Source organism: Rhinatrema bivittatum, chromosome 2 (assembly GCF_901001135.1).
Source record: "Rhinatrema bivittatum chromosome 2, aRhiBiv1.1, whole genome shotgun sequence".
Lineage (NCBI taxonomy): Eukaryota > Metazoa > Chordata > Amphibia > Gymnophiona > Rhinatrematidae > Rhinatrema > Rhinatrema bivittatum.
Window position 1 is genome coordinate 338,918,020 of NC_042616.1, and position 19,073 is coordinate 338,937,092.

At 42.6% G+C, this 19,073-nt stretch overlaps 1 protein-coding gene across 3 annotated transcripts in view; it reads right to left on the reverse strand.

Annotated features, from left to right (window-relative positions):
* The window catches only part of C2H18orf21 (chromosome 2 C18orf21 homolog), an 86,169-nt gene extending 69,257 nt beyond the window's left edge, over nt 1-16,912 (reverse strand). The window contains exons 1-2 of one of the 3 annotated variants that reach the window (XR_003854624.1): nt 16,468-16,912; nt 5,636-5,658 (exon numbers count right to left, since the gene is read on the reverse strand). Coding sequence is in view for 2 of the 3 variants with exons in the window: in XM_029589846.1 (XP_029445706.1) it covers nt 5,636-5,658; nt 16,468-16,556 (112 nt within the window). In the remaining variant the exon portion in view is untranslated. Of the gene's footprint in view, nt 1-5,635; nt 5,659-16,440 lie in introns of all 3 variants that reach the window. The other 2 variants (XM_029589847.1, XM_029589846.1) reach the window with 2 other exon arrangements.
* Between the last annotated feature and the right edge of the window lie 2,161 nt (nt 16,913-19,073).

The window sequence follows — 19,073 nt, forward strand, 5'->3', positions numbered from 1 at the left end:
CCACAGACATCTCTCTTATTCATACAGACTCTCACCAGTCGTATCCAGTCCCAACCAAAATATTTCTCAGACTAAACCTCTCCCGGAACCTCATTCATCATGTGCACATACAACATCCCAATCATTTACAGCCAGAGGAGAATCTCCTTACCTATTTCCACAAATGTCTTACAAAAAAGAATCATTCCAATCATGACGTCACCTTTGAACCAACTTCTAGGCCTCACGCTACTCTCAGTAACCCTACTCAATGCACAATCTTTAACTAAAAAGACACACATCCTCAATGATTACCTCCTGGACTCCAACCCAGACATCTGTGCCATCACAGAAACCTGGTTAAAAAACTCGGACATTGCCTTAACCAACCAACTACCTATCCAGTTATATGACATCTTCACCTTCCATAGACACAAAAAAAGAGGAGGCGGACTTCTTCTAGCCTCCAAGAAAGAACTCAGACTGACCGCTCACACCATCAAGACTGAATCCAAATTGGAACTAGGATTAGTCAAATCAAAACTGCTACAAATTTTGTTAGTCTACGCTCCTCCAGGAGTTTTAGAAACTGACCCCTCACCCCTCATAGAATCCATAGCAAAACATATTAACTTAGACCTACCAACAATGATTATGGGTGATTTCAACCTCCATACAGACGCTATACCGCGATCTGCGAAGCCTTCCTCACCACCCTCACTGCAATGGGATTCTCTCAAACTATCAACAGCCCCACACACAAAGCTGGTCACATCCTGGATTTAATATTCATTAACTCTAAATTCACGTGCACAGTAGATCCCACATGTACCCCTATCCCCTTGGTCAGATCATTTCTTGATAGAATCTTCCTTCTCCACATACAAACAGACCCACACCTCTCCACATCGCTCCACCATTCAATTCAGGAAATCATGTCCATCTGATATACTCAGCGAGCAGCTCTCCAAGGAACTCTCCAACCTGGACCTATCTAATCCCGAATCAGCCCTATCCTCCTGGCAAAAAATTACTGAAGCAGTCGCAAACAAATGGTGCCCAATAACCTCCAAAACAATCAATCCAAACAAAAAGGGAAATCAACCCTGGTTCAGCACCGAACTAAAACAGATGAAACAGGACTTACGCCATAAAGAAAATAGATGGCGAAAAACCCCCAACTCAACTACCCTTTCAGCATACAAGGGTTTCTTACATCGCTATAGGACCTGCATACTACAAAAAAAAAAGGAATACTACGCCAACAAAATACACCACTACCAGTACGACGCCCAGGCCCTATTTGCTTACGTAACACAAATAACTAAATCAACCCCGCCACCTATTCCAGATGAACAAGCTCTATCCAAGGCTAATGAACTCGCCTCATTTTTTCAACTGAAGATTCTAAATACCCTCGCCCTACTTCCGCCTAATACAACACCTCTCAAATTAGATGAGAATCTCAATTCCTTCTTTAAACCTAAGTTGGACAGCTTCGAATTAATCTCCACCAAAGAGATTGAAGCCCTTCTAAAAAGACAGAAACCATCTAGTCATCCAGCTGATAATATCCCTTCAAGACTCCTGCTTCTAATCCCAGACACGATCTCAGGACCTCTAACAAATATCATCAACAGCCTCCTAACTCAAGGAAGCTACCCAGACAGTCTAAAAACCGCTTCTCTTAAGCCCCTCCTCAAGAAACACAATCTAGACCCTAACGTACTAGCCAACTTTAGACCCATCTCCAATCTACCATTCGTTGCCAAACTTACAGAGAAATTGGTAAACACCCAGCTTTCAGAATATCTAGAGGACCATAAGATCCTACACCCTTCGCAATATGGCTTCCGGAAATCACGCAACACGGAGACCCTCCTCATTTCGCTTACAGACCATATTATAATGGGGTTAGACAAAGGACATTCCTTCTTATTAGTTCTGTTAGACATTTCGGCGGCATTTGACACCGTCAACCACACCATCCTTCTGGATCGCCTAGAGGATATCGGCATCTCCGGATCAGCCCACAATTGGTTCAGGTCCTTCCTCAGCAATAGGACTTTCAAAGTCAAAATCAATAACAAGGAGTCACCGCTAACAAAATCTTCCCTTGGCGTACCACAAGGATCCTCCTTATCTCCAACCCTCTTTAATATATACCTCCTCCCCCCCTGCCAATTACTGACAGACCTCAACCTAATTCACTATCTGTACGCAGATGACGTACAGATTCTAATCCCAATAAAAGAATCCATCTCAAAAGCTCTCACCTACTGGAACAACTGCCTTCTATCCATTACTAATCTACTCAACAGCTTACATTTGGTCCTCAATGCCTCAAAGACAGAGCTTCTCCTCATCTCTTCAAATGAAAACAATCTGCCTCCAACTCCACCACACAATGCTCACATCACCTGTACGCACGTTAGAGACCTTGGGGCAATAATAGACAATCGTCTAAACCTTAAAAAAATGGTCAACACAACTACCAAAGACAGCTTCTACAGACTACAGGTTTTGAAACGACTGAGACCACTCTTATTTTTCCAAGACTTCAGGACTGTCCTCCAGGCTCTTCTGTTCGCCAAAATAGATTACTGCAGTGCCCTCTTTCTAGGCCTCCCCAAATCTACCACCAAACCACTGCAGATGTTACAAAATGCGGCAGCGAGACTGCTGACCAACACCAGCCGCGGTGAACACATCTCCCCCATCCTCAGAAATCTACATTGGTTACCAGTAAATTTCAGAATCCTGTACAAATCTATTACCCTAATACACAAAACCATACATAAGCAACTTCAACTCGACCTGGAAATCCCTTTCAAACTCCACTCCTCTAACAGACCAACGAGAGATATCCACAAAGGCACTCTGAAATTTCCCCCTACTAAAGCCTCACGCCTCTCCACGACCAAAGACAGAGCTTTTTCAATAGCAGGCCCATCTATCTGGAACAACATCCCAGCAAATCTCAGATTGGAACCCTGCCTCTTAACCTTCAGAAAAAGACTAAAGACGTGGCTCTTTCACCAAGCCTTCCCAGATCCTCCGGATAATCACTAGCTTGAGCCGCACTTCTTACAAGGTCTTTGACACACTTCTTCCTGAACAATGGACACTGGCATCTCCAGGTTAAAGCACTTGCTCTAACCCGTTAAATTATTCGTATCACGTTATATTTATTCTTCCTGCCTTTATCTTCCTTCCAGCTTGTCTTCAAGCCTCCAAGTTTTATACATTCCTTGTTGATTGTAACTTTGACTTATTCCTTTTTCCTTTGTTATCCATTATTAACCAGAATTGTTACCTTAGTTTACCCTTGTTAAAATGTAAACCGATCCGATATGGTTATCTACTATGAAGGTCGGTATAAAAAACTGTTAAATAAATAAAAATAAATAAATAAATCACCACCCTGCCTAGCAAATGCTCCTCTCTGTCATTGCAATATAATTTGTACCCTGGTATAGCAGTGTCTCCTTCCACCATGCCTCCGAGATGCCAATTAAGTCTATGTCATCATTCACTGCTATACATTCTAGTTCTCCCATCTTACTTCTTAGACTTCTGGCATTAGCATACAAACATTTCAAAGTTTGTATTTTCATTGTGCTTTTTAATTGATAGGGATAAATTGGAATCTTTTAGCTCAGTTGAGTTTTATATTAAAGGCACTTGGGACTACTTTTCTTTTTATTGTAACCTCACTGTTGGGATGCCCTAATTCTAATGCGTCATTAGTATCCTTTGAAGATACCATAGGGAGATGTGCGGCCATCATCTGCTGGAGACGTAGAATATTGGCAGGCTGGGGGTCACTGCAGGTTTATGTATACTGTGACGTCATTTTGCTCTTTCTCCATCTGCTGGCAGGGGAGCATAAACCCACTGGTCCATAGTCCATCTGTCTACACGCTAGAAAATTATCCCCTTTAAGGACACTTTTGTGATGAACAAATACAAATTAGCTAAAAAATTCACAATAGGCTCTTGCAATTACAATAAAGAGTTCCAGCTGTAACAAATTCGACACAAAAGAGACATTTTTAGCCCGTGGAGTTTGCGATGTTCACAGCACTTATTGCCATTACACTTCAGCCAATTTTCAAAAAGGAAACCATGGGTATTATTCCCTTTGAAAATAACCAGTTGCAAAGTCTGCTTGCTAAAAGAAACTGCCTTCTTTTCACCTATTTGTGTGTGCGGCTGAGGGTGCAAGCACACAAATAACACTTGAACTTTTGAAAATGGCAGGTACACATGCTGCTTTCCTCCCTGATCTAAACTTGGCCCCCAGGAATACCTTTGATTAACTTAGTTAAAACTACGTGTACCATGGAAACCTGTGCGTATTTTGAGCCAAGTCATTTGCCCAAGCTTTGAAAATTATCCTTCATATGATTTGCAAAATAAATACATTCAATCATTTTCTTGGGTAACATCAGACAAACCCTCTTATGAACAGCCCTTAGAGGGTTTTATAAGCCCTTGTGAGGAGGATCAAGGTTTGATAGGTCTTTGGGAGAATTAAATTATTAGATTGAAAAAACAAATAGTGAAAATTAAATTTCTTCAGTGTTCACATGCTCCCATAGCTAAAAATATCACAATTTTACAGTGTATTTTCATTTACAGTGACAATTCCATAAAGAGGAATAGCCTAGTGGTTAGAACAGTGGACTATGAACCAGGAGACCAAGGTTCAAGTCCCGCTGTCGCTCCTTGTGACCTTGGGCAAGTCACTTTACCCTACATTGCCTCAGGTACAAAAAACTTAGATTGTAAGCCCTCTGGGGACAGAGAAATTCCATTCAGTACCTGAATGTAAACCGGTGTGATATCTCAATTGAGATGAATGTCGGTATATAAAAATAATAAATTTTATTTTATTTATTTATTTTTAATTTTTATATACCGAGGTTCTTATAGAGACTATAAATCACTCCGGTTTACATATAACGATAAACTGCCCAACAGAGATAAGGGGGCTTTACATAGAACAGTGGTACATATGGAACATTATAACTGGATGACAATTTAACATAATGATAATAAATAATATAGAATAGTTTTACTTGTAATTAATAAAATTATGTAATATAAACTGTATAATTTAAATATTTAACTTGGATATAGTGACATATTAACCATGCCAAATATAAATAATAAGATAAAATGAATTTTGAACTTAGAAATTGTAGTCCAGTTGCAGAGGAAAATATTTATATAAATATTTATATATAAATTTATATATAAATATATATAAATATAAATATATATATATAAATATATATATATATTTATATATATAAATATATATATATTTATATATATAAATATATATATATTTATATATATAAATATATATATATTTATATATATAAATATATATATATATATATATATATATATATATATATATATAAATTTATTTATATAAATAAATATAAAAGCCATAGGTCTGCCAAGTGATTTGCATAGCACATCTCCTCTCAGGTATGATTCTCTTACATTTCAGGGTAGATTCATATAAAGCTGAAATTTTCCCATACAGTTGTTTCACAAGCAACAGGAAATATTTACTCTGTAAATTAAAATATTTAAATTGTAGTTTTAAAAGAATAAAATGTTTTACGTTTTCACTCACTTTGAAAGCCACTGCGGGTATAGCTGAAAAGAAAAATGAAAATAAATCTTATTTTATAAATCATAGCTCAGAACATTAATTAATCCAAGTAAACAACAAGCCTTCTCAAGCCTGCAATATCCTCGTCTCCTAATGAGGATTCTTCCTTTCTTACAATCTCTTCTCACACTGCAATATGTCTAGATCTGAAACCTCATGTATAGGAAAAGCAGAGTTGTTTACCTGTAACAGGTCTTCTCCAAGGACAGCAGGATGTTAGTCCTCACACGTGGGTGAAATCATCAGATGGAGTCCCGAGAAGGAAAAGTTATGTCAAAGTTTCTAGAACTTTCACTTGGCACACTGAGCATGCCCGGCATGTCCTATACCAGGTGCCCACGTGAGGTCCCTCTTCAGTGTTATAACATAGAATTAGACATAAATCAAAAAAAGGAGACACCCAACTCCATGGAGAGGCATGCGGGTTTTGTGAGGATTAGCATCCTCCTGTCCTCAGAGAACACCTGTCACAGGTAAGCAACTCTGCTTTCTCAGAGGACAAGCAGGATGGTATTCCTCACACTTGGGTGAATCCTGATACTTCACTTTCAATGCATATCCAGCATAGCTCTCTGCTTCAATGGCAGAGGGGAATGAAGAACAGTGGATCTATATACAGACAACCACCAACAAGGACTGAATTACATAGTCTGGGTAAACAAATAAGCATGGGTGTAGCTTGCTTATTGCGGCAGTTACTACCTCTAACTAATTAAGCTAGATATTTCACTTAGATGCAGTTCCAACACTGCTCTCTACATTAATGGTGGGGGTGGAAGGAAAATAGAACCAAAAGGTTACTAAGGGCCAAGAGTAACAGAAGTATGAAAAAAAAAAAAAAAAAAAGAGTGCAAAAGCTTGCTGGGCAGAATGGATGGGCCGTTTGGTCTTCTTCTGCCATCATTTCTATGTAATCCCTAACTACAGACTGTCCCCCAAAATAAAAGAGGACCAAACACCCAACCAGGTGCCAATGGGCACAACAATGGTGTTGTTGGTAACAAGAGGGGGAAGACAGCCTGAACCCAAACGGGCCCTAGTTGGGAGAGAGTTGGGTTCTACACCTCAAACAAATTCCGAAGGACAGACTGGCCAAACCTACTATTGCATTGGCCATCCCTATCCAAGCAATGGTGAGATGTGAATGTGTGGAGAGAACTCCACGTCGCAACTTTGCAGATCTCCTCCATGGGAACTGCTCGCAAGTGGGCCACAGACGCTGCCATGGCTCGGACAGAATGAGCCTTGAGAAGATCCCCAAGATGCAGTCCCGCCTGGGCATAACACAAGGAGATACAATCTGCCAGCCAATTCGATAGTATCCGTTTGAAAACGGCAATGCCCAACCTATTTCTATCAAAAGAAACAAAAAGTTGGGTGGACTGTCTATGGGCTTTGTCTGCTCCAGACAGAAGGCTAAGGCTCACTTAAAGTCCAAAATGTGCAAGGATTGTATGCCTTGGTGCAAACAGGGCCTGAAAAACAAATGCTGGCAGGACTATGGACTGATTAAGATGGAAGCCCGTCACCACCTTAGGCAGGAACTTAGGGTGCATATGCAAGAACACCCCGTCATGATAAAACTTAAATGTAAGGTGGATAAGTCACTAAGGCCTGGAGCTCGCTGATCCTGCGCACTGAGATGATCGCCACCAAAAATTTGTGACATTCCAGCGGCTCAAAAGGAGTTTTCATCAGCTAAGCTAACACCACGTTGAGGTCCCAAGACACAGCAGGAGGCTTTTGGGGAGGCTTCAATTGAAGCAGGCCCTGCATGAAGAGTACCACTACAGGCTGTACAGAGATGGGTGTACCACATACACCATGGTGGTATGCGCCAACTGAACTCAGATGAACTAACAGAGTTAGTTTTCAAGCCAGCTTCCAATAGGTGTGGAAGGTAATCAGATTTTGTGTGGGCAGGAGAACAGATTTAGTGCCTTTTGCTCACACCACATGGAAAACCTTCTCCACTTCAGTCTATAGGACTTTCTAGTGGAAGGCTTTCTAGAAGCTACCAGGACTCAAGACACATCTTCTGAAAGATTGAGCAGTTGCAAAACTAACCAACCAGGCTGTAACAGGGCCTGGAGGTTGGTATGTCTCAACCTGCTTCTATCTTAAGTGATGAGATCTGGGGAAGTCCCCAGAGATTCTTTCCAGTGCATGGCACATCAGCGAGTCTTTCCTGTACTTCCAATCAGAGATCCGAGGCTCACAGCCATGCCATTCTGCGGATGCCAATTCCTGCTGCAGAGACTTTTGATGCCATTTTGAAAACATTGTCGGTTGCTTGTATTTCATGTTTTCCGCATTCTAGGCCCTTATTCACCAACGATATGAGGGTTTCCTGCTGCTGCTGAGGCAACTGCTCAGCCACCTCCTACACCTGCTTCCAGATGTCCCGCAAGTACTGGCTCATGTACAGCTGGTAGGAAGTTATGCAGGCAATGAGCATGGCTCCCTGAAAAACCTCTCTCCCAAGAATATCCATCACTCTGTGATCCTTTCCCGGCGATGCTGAGGAATGGGTCTGAGAATACTTGGCTCTCGTTAACAGATTTGCCAACTTCCGATTTGTGGGGGAAGCTGACGCTTATCAAATCTGGGAGCCTTCTTGATGAGGTAAATGCCGTCAGCCTTCTTCACGGAAGGCACCGTGAGGGGTGTTCCCAAATCTTCAGCAATAACTCCTTAAGGATGTCATGCACCGGGACTGCCACAACCTCCTTAGAAGGCTCCACAGACTGGATGATTTCAAGCATTTTGTGCCTGGCATCCTCCTGTCGGCAACTGAAACGGGATGGCCTCCACCATCACCTGAACAAAATCTGCGAAGCTTAGGTCCTCAGATGGCGACCTTCCTCGCGCCTCTGGAGGAGATGGGTTTAAATGGAAACCATCAGAGCCACTGGTGGAGGACTCTATTGTGTCATTCCCCAGTGGTCATAGGGACCCTCATCCTGACCGACAGGGGATGGGGCCCTGGGCTCTCGGCCTTTGTCCAGTGGGGCAAGCACTGATGAGGCTGCAGGCCTTGGCATCTCGGCCAGCCTAGGCGGAGCTTCCTCCTCCTAGGAACGGCCACCATATTAGCAGGAGGCGGCCGAGTGCCCCTACAGGCACCAATGCCAACCTGGGAACCAACATTAGCTGGGTCATTAACGTGCTGATAAGCATATGGAGAGACTCCAACAGCAGCTCCAAGACTGACAGTACCGGCTCCAGTATCATCGGTGCTGCGGGATCAATGTCCCGCATTGCCTGCTCGACTGCCGTTACTGCCAGCTATGGATGATATGTAAGTTGTAAAACAAAAAACTACTAGGCAGATCAGCAGGGTTTTAAAGGTCTAGGCTAAAATGGAAGAAGGGAGGCTGTTAAACTAGGGAGGGTTTGGAAGTCCTATCCCTTAACTGGTAGAACTGGGAAAACTGGCAATGGCATTTGTGCGCATGCCTTTTAAAATTGTCCCACTTACGCAGCAGAAGAGGCATTTGCACGCACAGGCGCATATCTACTTAAAATTGCAATCACATGTGGGTGTGGACCTATGTATGCGCTCACATACGCACCCATGTACCTCTTTGAACGTTACCATCATAACTTTCAGCCACTGTGACAGGATCAATTCTCACACACAGCAATCTACCCAGATAAATATATTTGAAAATCATTCTCCCAAGCAACATATCCCGTTTAAAAAAAACAACCTGCCTTATAACCCAATTCACACATTTTGTTACAGAAGGTGGCTAGGAAGGAAGCACTTCAAAAAGCTTTAGAATAATAATAGCTCGGTCATAAATTAAACAAATCAGAAGAGAAACTAAAAAAAAATAAAATTCTGTGCATATCTACATGTAAATATATTTATATATCTCTCACTCCCTGGGTCTAATAGGGTTGCCAACTTTTCCACAGACCACAACTGGACACTTGAATGCTCTGGGGGGGGGGGGGGGGGGGGGGAAATCACAAGGAGGCATGTTTGTTTCCCCTCATTTGTATACATTTCAGATCATCCACCTTGATCTCAAGGTATCAGGCCTATTGTAACATGAATTGCTTATGGGCCTGGCCCTCAGAAAGCCATTAAAAAATTAAATTACTATTACAAAATGGTAAACTTCCTAGACAAAAACAGAATGAACTGCTAGCACTCAAACAGTAACAACCTTACTCATAAAAAGGCAACACTGCAAATATTACAACAGACCTAACACACCAATACACTTCCTATTGTGGAAAAAGAATAAACCAAGCTGCAATAGATTCCTACAATAGAAGCTACAAGCTAGCTGCCTCACCTTAGTCACACATGCAGAGTCAGACACTTGCCAAAAACAGAATAAAGAGACCATAGTATAAATAAAAACATATGACAAGAACTGAACTGGAAATGCAAGTCTACATGCAGTGCAATTATGGAAAAACAGAAACATCACAATTTCTCATAAAATAACTAATAAATCAAGAAATATAAAACATCAATTGTAATAGTAAAACCATATTTAATAAATAAGAGTAAATAATTCAAAACATTTGATGAACAGAACTTCTAATATTTATTCAGTAAGGGGTAATAGCACGTTGAAAACGCGCGGCCAACCTCCCCAATACTAATAGCGCCCACAACATGCAAATGCATGTTGATGGGCCTATTAGTCATTCCCGCGCGATACAGAAAGCAAAATGTGCAGCCAAGCTGCACATTTTACTTTCAAAAATTAACGCCTGCCAAAGGCTGGCGTTAATTTCTGTCGGCTTTTCTATACATCCTCCGACTTAATATCATTGCGATATTAAGTCGGAAGCCCCAAAACTAAAAAAAATTTTTAAATCGGCCCGCGGCCCCGCAAGACGGACGCTCAATTATGCTGGCGTCCGTTTTCCCGAACCCGTGGCTGTCAGCGGGTTTGAGAACCGACGCAGGCAAAACTGAGCGTCGGCTGTCAAACTCGCTGACAGCCGCCGCTGTCAAAAAAGAGGTGCTAGGGACGCGCTAGTGTCCATAAGAACATAAGAAATTGCCATGCTGGGTCAGACCAAGGGTCCCTCAAGCCCAGCATCCTGTTTCCAACAGAGGTCAAAACCAAGCCACAAGAACCTGGCAATTACCCAAACACTAAGAAGATCCCATGCTACTGATGCAATTAATAGCAGTGGCTATTCCCTAAGTAAAATTGATTGATAGCCATTAATGGACTTCTCCTCCAAGAACTTATCCAAACCTTTTTTGAACCCAGCTACACTAACTGCACTAACCACCTCCTCTGGCAACAAATTCCAGAGCTTTATTGTGTGTTGAGTGAAAAAGAATTTTCTCCGATTAGTCTTAAATGTGCTACTTGCTAACTTCATGGAATGCCCCCTAGTCCTTCTATTATTAGGGCCCACTGTGGGCCCTAATTTGCATAGGCCACCCTCCTGAATCACGTGCCCAAGAGAGTGGCCTGTGCGCGCGCCGGGAGAGCTGGAGTTTGCCGGCTCTCTTTTTCTGTATCGGCCTGATAGTTGGTCACCCTAGCCCTCACAGGCTCCCTCTATCCTTCTCTCACCACCCTTACACAGGCTCCCTCTCACTTGCACACAAACATGCACTCTCAGATAGGCTCTTATCTCTTTCTGGAAAACACATTCACACAGGCTTCTTCTCTCTTTTGCATACAGGCTTGCTCTCTCACTCATACACATATGGGTTCCCTCTCATACACACACACCCACTCACTCAGGCACAAAGGCTCTAAATCACTCACATACACACTCTCCTGTCACTGTGCCTGCCATTTGGTGCACGCACACACACACACACACACACAGGCCTTCTGGAGGTCATAAACTGCTTACTGCTCTTCGGCTGTGGTCCACCGGCGCCTTCCTCGTCTTCAGCCTTGAGCGGGATGAGCTCAGCTCATGGCCCATGGGGGCTTCCTTCCACTTTGCATCATTCTGCTCACAGAGCACCCAGGGCCTTTTCCGTCTTCAGCAGCAAACGGGATGGGCTCTGTTCACGGTCCACTGGAGCCTCCCTTGTCTTCAGCCGTGAACATCTTCACCCTTTCCTCGACTTGGTTTTACCGTTTGTAACTGGACACTGTATAACAGCCTGCAAAACCGGGCTGTCCTGTCCAAAACCGGACAGTTGGTCACCCTAGGGTCTAATTTACTAAGCCTTCTAACCAAAGCCACAGAAAGGGAAACAAACCCCTGTAAATCAGGCCCTTTCACTCTCATTAGAGGCAGCTCTAAAGAGATATGCCAGTAATACCGGCTAATTTACAAAGGGCCTCGTTTACTAAGCATTTTTCCATAGAGACAGAATGGGGGAAAAGCCTTAGTAAATCAGGCCTAACGTTTGTTATGTTCCTTCAGGCCGATTCAAAAAAAACTGCGGGAGAGCTGGCGCTCCGAGGCGAGTGCCCAGGCACCTCTCCTGGGCATGAGAAACAGTATTTAAATTAGTGCCGGCGCTAATAAGGAGGCGCTAGGGACTCTAGCGTGTCCCTAGAGCCTCATTAGCGGAAGCAGCGGCTGTCAGGGGGTCTGACAACAGACGCTTAATTTTACCAGCGTTGGTTGTCGAACCCGCTGACAGCCACGGGTTTGGAAAATGGGCGCTGGCAAAACTGAGTATCCGTTTTCCAACCCATGGGCCAGCAGGCAGATTTTTTTTTAAAGACGTTTTGGGGTTTCTTTTTATTTTTGGGGCCTCCGACTTAATATCGCTATGATATTAAATTGGACGGTGTACAGAAAAGCAGTTTTTTCTGCTTTTCTGTACTCTTACCCAGTACAGGCGTTAATTTCTGTATTTTGTCAGACTAATAGGCTCATCAATGTGGATAAGTGCAAGGGGATGCATATAGGGAAAAATAACCCATGCTATAGTTACACAATGTTAGGTCCCATATTAGGTCCTACAACCCAAGAAAGAGATCTAGGCATCATAATGGATAACACATTGAAATCATCGGTTTAGGTTGCTGCGGCAGTCAAAAAAGCAAATAGAATGTTGGGAATTATTAGAAAGGAAATGGTGAATAAAACGGAAAATGTCATAATGCCTCTGTATCGCTGCATGGTGAGACCGCACCTTGAATACTGTGTACAATTCTGGTCGCCGCATCTCAAAAAAGATATAATTGCGATGGAGAAGGTACAGAGAAGGGCTACCAAAATAAGGGGAATGGAACAGCTCCCCTATGAGGAAAGACTAAAGAGGTTAGCACTTTTCAGCTTGGAGAAGAGACGGCTGAGGGGGGATATGATAGAGGTGTTTAAAATCATGAGAATGTGTGAATCGGTTATTTACTCTTTCGGATAATAGAAAGACTAGGGGGCACTCCATGAAGTTAGCATGGGGCACATTTAAAACTAATCAGAGAAAGTTCTTTTTTACCCAACGCACAATTAAACTCTGGAATTTGTTGCCAGATGTGGTTAGTGCAGTTAGTATAGCTGTGTTTAAAAAAGGATTGGATGAGCCAAGATGGCCGAAGCATAGGACACGCAGGAGGAGCTCTCTCAGCGTTCCTTTGTAATTTCCTTTTGAAAATTGCCTTAAACTATTTGCTTTGCAGGATGCCGCATAGAAAGCACAAAGCTAAATTGAAGAACATTTTACCTTTGAAACTTGAGGACACCCAGCAAAGCAGAATAGAGAGCTTTTTCGATTCCAACATAAAGACACGGGAAACGAGGGCCGCGATGAGGGCCAGGAGCTCGGCTCTCCCTCAATGGCCGAAATGATTTTGTTGAGCCCGGGGGCTCCGGACACTCCCTCCCCGCCACGGATTCAGACGGAGGTTGGAACTGAAGATCTACCGCAGCCCCCGAGTGTGGGTGAGAGGGAGTTGGCGCCTTCTGGTCTGGATGAGGCGAGCGAGGAAGGAGTAGATGAGGGGGATGTGAATGTCCTGGTGAGAGGAATCACATCGACACCTAGAATCCCAATGGCTCCACCGGCAATAAACATCGAAGGACCCAATTTGCCCCAATTGGTGGAAGGATTAATTTCAGGTAAAACTCTCTCATTGAATAAACCCTCGATTGTGACACTAGACACTGTTTGGTCAGCTTTAGTGTCTACTGAAACTGCGATAACAACATTGACTCAGGTGTGTGTGGAAACAAATAAAAGAGGGTTAAAAATGGACAAAACTGTGATACAACAACAAGAAAATCTAGAGAAGGTACAAAAGAAGATAGTATCGATGGATCAGATTCAGACAAACTTGATTAAATCAAATACTATGACTGAGAAAAAATTTGAGAATATTGAAAACTCTTTACGTATGTTAAATCTACGGGTGGTGAATTTTCCTGAGTTAAAAAAAAGTATCACCGATAGATATGTTTAAGAATTATATGAAGGAGTGTCTTAAAATGCCACAAGAGATTTTTCCTGTAATAACAAAAGCCTTTTTTACATCAAGAAAAACTGGACTACAAAAGAGCCCAGGAGTTCAAGAACAATCTACAATGAATATAACTGAGTTACTGGAGTTATCAGTTCAAGATCAGATTACCACAAGAGAAACGTTAATATCATTTGCACTGGAATATGATAGAAACTTAGTATTAAGTAATTTTTTCAGAAATAGATTGGCTTGTTTCCATGGCCAACAGGTCTGGATTTATCCAGACATTGCACGTACTACACAAGAACGTAGGAAAAAATTTATTCTGATGAGAACAGAAGTTATGGAAAGAAGGGCTAGCATGATACTCAGATATCCTTGCAGATGTTTGATAAAATATAATAATGAAAAATATGTTTTTCTTGAACCAGAACAATTAAGGGGATTTCTGGATGGGAAGCCAAGCGGGGTTTAATAGGTGGGAATAATGTTGGTACTGTCTTATGCGTGGCAATACTTGTAATTGTATCGTAAATGAGCTCCTATTATCCTGCAAAAGTTCTTGGCTCCCAATGTTCCTTTAATTAGAGATCTTGACTTGTGAATATAGCAGTTTTGTTTCCTGTGAAGTTCTGAAAATAGAAATGATGTATGATCTCTTATTTTCCTTTATTGTGATATATCTGAAAATGCAAAATTAAAAATTAAAAAAAAAAAGGATTGTATAAGTTCTTGGAGGAGAAGTCCATTACTTGCTATTAATTAAGTTGACTTAGAAAATAGCCACTGCTATTACTAGCAACGGTAACATGGAATAGACTTAGTTTTTGGGTACTTGCCAGGTTCTGACACAAAATTGTTCAGAGTAGTTAAATCACAAGCAGATTGTGATAAATTGCAGGAAGACCTTGTGAGACTGGAAAATTGGGCATCCAAATGACAGATGAAATTTAATGTGGATAAGTGCAAGGTGATGCATATAGAGAAAAATAACCCATGCTATAGTTACACAATGTTGGGTTCCATATTAGGTGCTACAACCCAAGAAAGAGATCTAGGTGTCATAGTGGATAACACATTGAAATTGTCGGTTCAGTGTGCTGCGGCAGTCAAAAAAGCAAACAGAATGTTGGGAATTATTAGAAAGGGAATGGTGAATAAAACGGAAAATGTCATAATGCCTCTGTATCGCTCCATGGTGAGACTGCACCTTGAATACTGTGTACAATTCTGGTCGCCGCATCTCAAAAAAGATATAATTGCGATGGAGAAGATACAGAGAAAGGCTACCAAAATGATAAGGGGAATGGAACACCTCCCCTATGAGGAAAGACTAAAGAGGTTACGACTTTTCAGCTTGGAGAAGAGACAACTGAGGGGGGATATGATAGAGGTGTTTAAAATCATGAGAGGTCTAGAACGGGTAGATGTGAATCGGTTATTTACTCTTTCGGATAGTAGAAAGACTAGGGGGCACTCCATGAAGTTAGCATGGGGCACATTTAAAACTAATAGGAGAAAGTTCTTTTTTACTCAACGCACAATTAAACTCTGGAATTTGTTGCCAGAGGATGTGGTTAGTGCAATTAGTATAGCTGTGCTTAAAAAAGGATTGGATAAGTTCTTGGAGGAGAAGTCCATTACCTGCTATTAAGTTCACCTAGAGAATAGTCACTGCCATTAGCAATGGTAACATGGAATAGACAGTTTTTGGGTACTTGCCAGGTTCTTGTGGCCTGGATTGGCCACTGTTGGAAACAGGTTACTGGGCTTGATGGACCCTTGGTCTGACCCAGTATGCAATGTTCTTATCAACATGTGTGTTCATCTGTCATCGTTTCAGACATGTCCATAGATTGCAATTTTAGCACTTAACATGCAGGCCGATACAGAACGGTGTGCTCGACCGACTGCACGACCTTAGTGCCTCCTTTCTAATGCGACCCTGCAGTTACCGGTTATGAACACAGACGCCGATAAATTCGTCCGAGCGCACTGTTTAGCCGTATTTTTTTGATACGCTATTATTACCCCGAGTTTATCGGCGTCCATAACCGGCAGACCACCGGTGGCCGCGTTAGCAAGGAGGCCTAAGATCATGCAAGCGGTCATGTTAGTGCGACCCCTTAATTTGTTTATAACATGCTGCCCCCCCTTGCACGCGTTAAGAAAGCGGGCACTGAAAAATCAGCGTCCGCTTTCCGTGTTTATTATAGCATCAGCCCCGCCGAACGCACCGTTCTGTATCGGCCTGCTTGTAAGTGCTAAAATTACGTGCTAACCACGTGTCTGAAACGATGACACACGAACACGTGCAAAACCTGGCAAACGGTCGGTGGTGCTGTGCACATAACCACCGTTCTTACAGTGCCAAGCAGAGACAAGAGTCATGAATGCACGCACATCATAGGTTGAGGGGGAGAAACTCACAGCAGGTGGCGGCATTCTCCCGGGCAACGCTCTCTTAGCGCCAGCGCCGCGCGCGCCAGGTAGTCCCGCTCTAACCGGTGTTCACTCATCTGACAGAGCAGGAGAATCCAGCGTTACCAAGTAGTCGATTTTCCTGACAAAACTGAACTACTTTTGAAGTTTATGGGCGACTTTATTTTCCTACAGCAGATTTTTCACCGCGCTGTCGCTGACCAAAAGCGATAAGTCTTTCTCGCTTCCCGGCCAACCCCTAAGAAAGGCAAATGGGAACCAACACGAAGACGTCAGCGCAGTCGAGTTCCTGCTGGAATTCAAGCGCTGCTTCCGGTCTTGCAGAGGCCGATAATGCTGCGCATGCGCTTTGCGACTAGCGCTGCCCTTGTTTTAAAACGCGACCTTTCGTGGAAATGGTGTTTACATTATTATTGTAGGTAATCGTTATTGCTTTATTTAAGGACTAGCCTATGAATGTGCACACCGCCGTGCTGGAGCACTGTTAGGGAGGAAAGGGCTGAAGCGTTGACCAAGACCAGGGGGCGGGGAAGATTTTGTGAGATCTTGAGCAACTCCGAGCGCCGGGTCCTAGGATGAACTGGATTTCGGTTCTTGCGCTCACGATGACTGAAGACGCTGAATGAACACATCTCTGTAATTGTTAGCCTGGAGTTGTCATGAGGCCTCAGCACGCCCTTGTGACTTATGAGTCCAGAGCCACTGAGGCATAGGTATGATTTGGGGAAAGGTGGTCTCCCTAACAGTGCTGCAGGTGCCATGGCAAAGGAGGAGGAGGTGACTAAATCAAGGTCACAAAGAGCAGCAGCAAGATTTGAACTTGACTTTACTGGATATTCATACCGCTGCTCTAACCACTAGGCTACTCCTCTACTCCAGTGTAATAATATTTTAGTATTTTAAGAATTATGAAAGGGCTGTGGGCCTCCAAGTTTCGAGAGATGCCTGTACAGTTGGAAGGAAGAAGAATAATGGAATTATGAAGGGCCGGTATAAAAAATAGGTGTTTATTGCTGTTTTCAAGGGTCAAATTAACATTTTTTGTGTATTTAGGTGGATTCATTTTTATAACCTGTAAATCAGTTTATCTGCAAATGTTTACTTGCCTTTATAATAGTAAAAATTGCAAAATGCAACTTCAGTGCTGTGTTGTGTGGCTATGGTTAGGGCAAGGGTGGCAGGGAGTGTCTCTTGTTAAGGGGAGTAGGAGCATGTCAGGATGTGTAGGTGGGAACAGTGGGAGTGGCGGTGGGTGTGTACAGCTGTTGGAGTGGTGGGGGTTATGGCTGGTGTGTAGCTGAGTGGGTTCCTCCCCCATTCCACACACACCCCCTCCTCCTTTTCACCCTCTGTATCACACTCATCTTCCCCTGTTGGCTGCTCCTCTTCTGCCAGAAAGGCTTGGGTTCACTGATGCCCTGTTCTTCCCCCTTTTTTGTTGTTGTTGTGCCAGTGGGACTTAGGTTGCTCACTGGCCTGCTCTAAATGATATGTTTCCAAGATTCCATCTTGTGAACACTGTAACACACCTAATTCACTCCACCACTTGCAGTGATTTTCGCATACAATCAATCAAATTGGACCTAAAAGTCCCGTCACAGCTATGTTAAATCAATAATTCTTTTAAACACAATTTCAAATTTTTTTTACCTTACCAGAAACCTCTGGCTCTCATATTCTTTAATATTTTTTTTTAATTATTTTATATTGAAACAAGTTTTTGTATCTATGAAAACATTATTTTAGAAGGGGTTGTAAGTTTCATATAATTATTAGAGTCCCAGCACTGTGATACTTGTATAATCATCAACTTATTTATTTATTTAACAGTTTTTTATACCGACCTTCATAGTAAATAACCATATCGGATCGGTTTACATTTAACAAGGGTATAACTGGAGTAACAATTCAAGTAAACGAAAGAAAACAATAGGTAGAATAAGTCAAAGTTACAATCAACAGGGAAGGAGAACTTGGAAGCTTGCAACAAGCTGGAAAGAAGATAAGGCAGGAAATAACTATAAGGGTTACCATAGAGCGTACGGGTTAAAAGCTTAAAAGGTGCTTTAACCTCGAAGTGTCAGGGACCATTGTTCGTGAGTATAAATGCCAGACCGGGTAAGTGTGAGGACAACTAGTGATTGTCTGGTGGATCGGCAAAGGCTTGGTGGAAGAGCCAGGTTTTAAGTCTTTTTCTGAAAGTTAAGAGGCATGGCTCCAATCTGAGATTTGATGGGATGCTATTCCAGATAGATGGGCCTGCTATCGAAAAAGCTCTGTCTTTGGTCGTAGAAAGGCGTGAGGCTTTAGTGGGGGGAAATTTCAGAGTGCCTTTGTGGATATCTCTAGTTGGTCTGTTTGAGGAGTGGAGTTTGAGTGGGATTTCCAGGTCGAGTTGAAGTTGATGATGGATGGTTTTGTGAATTAAGGTGATTGATTTGTATAGAATTCTGAAAATCACTGGTAACCAATATAGGTTCCTGAGGATGGGTGAGATGTGTTCGCCGCGGCTGGTACTGGTCAGCAATCTCGCTGCCGCATTTTGTATCATCTGCAGTGGTTTGGTAGTGGATTTGGGGAGGCCTAGGAACAGG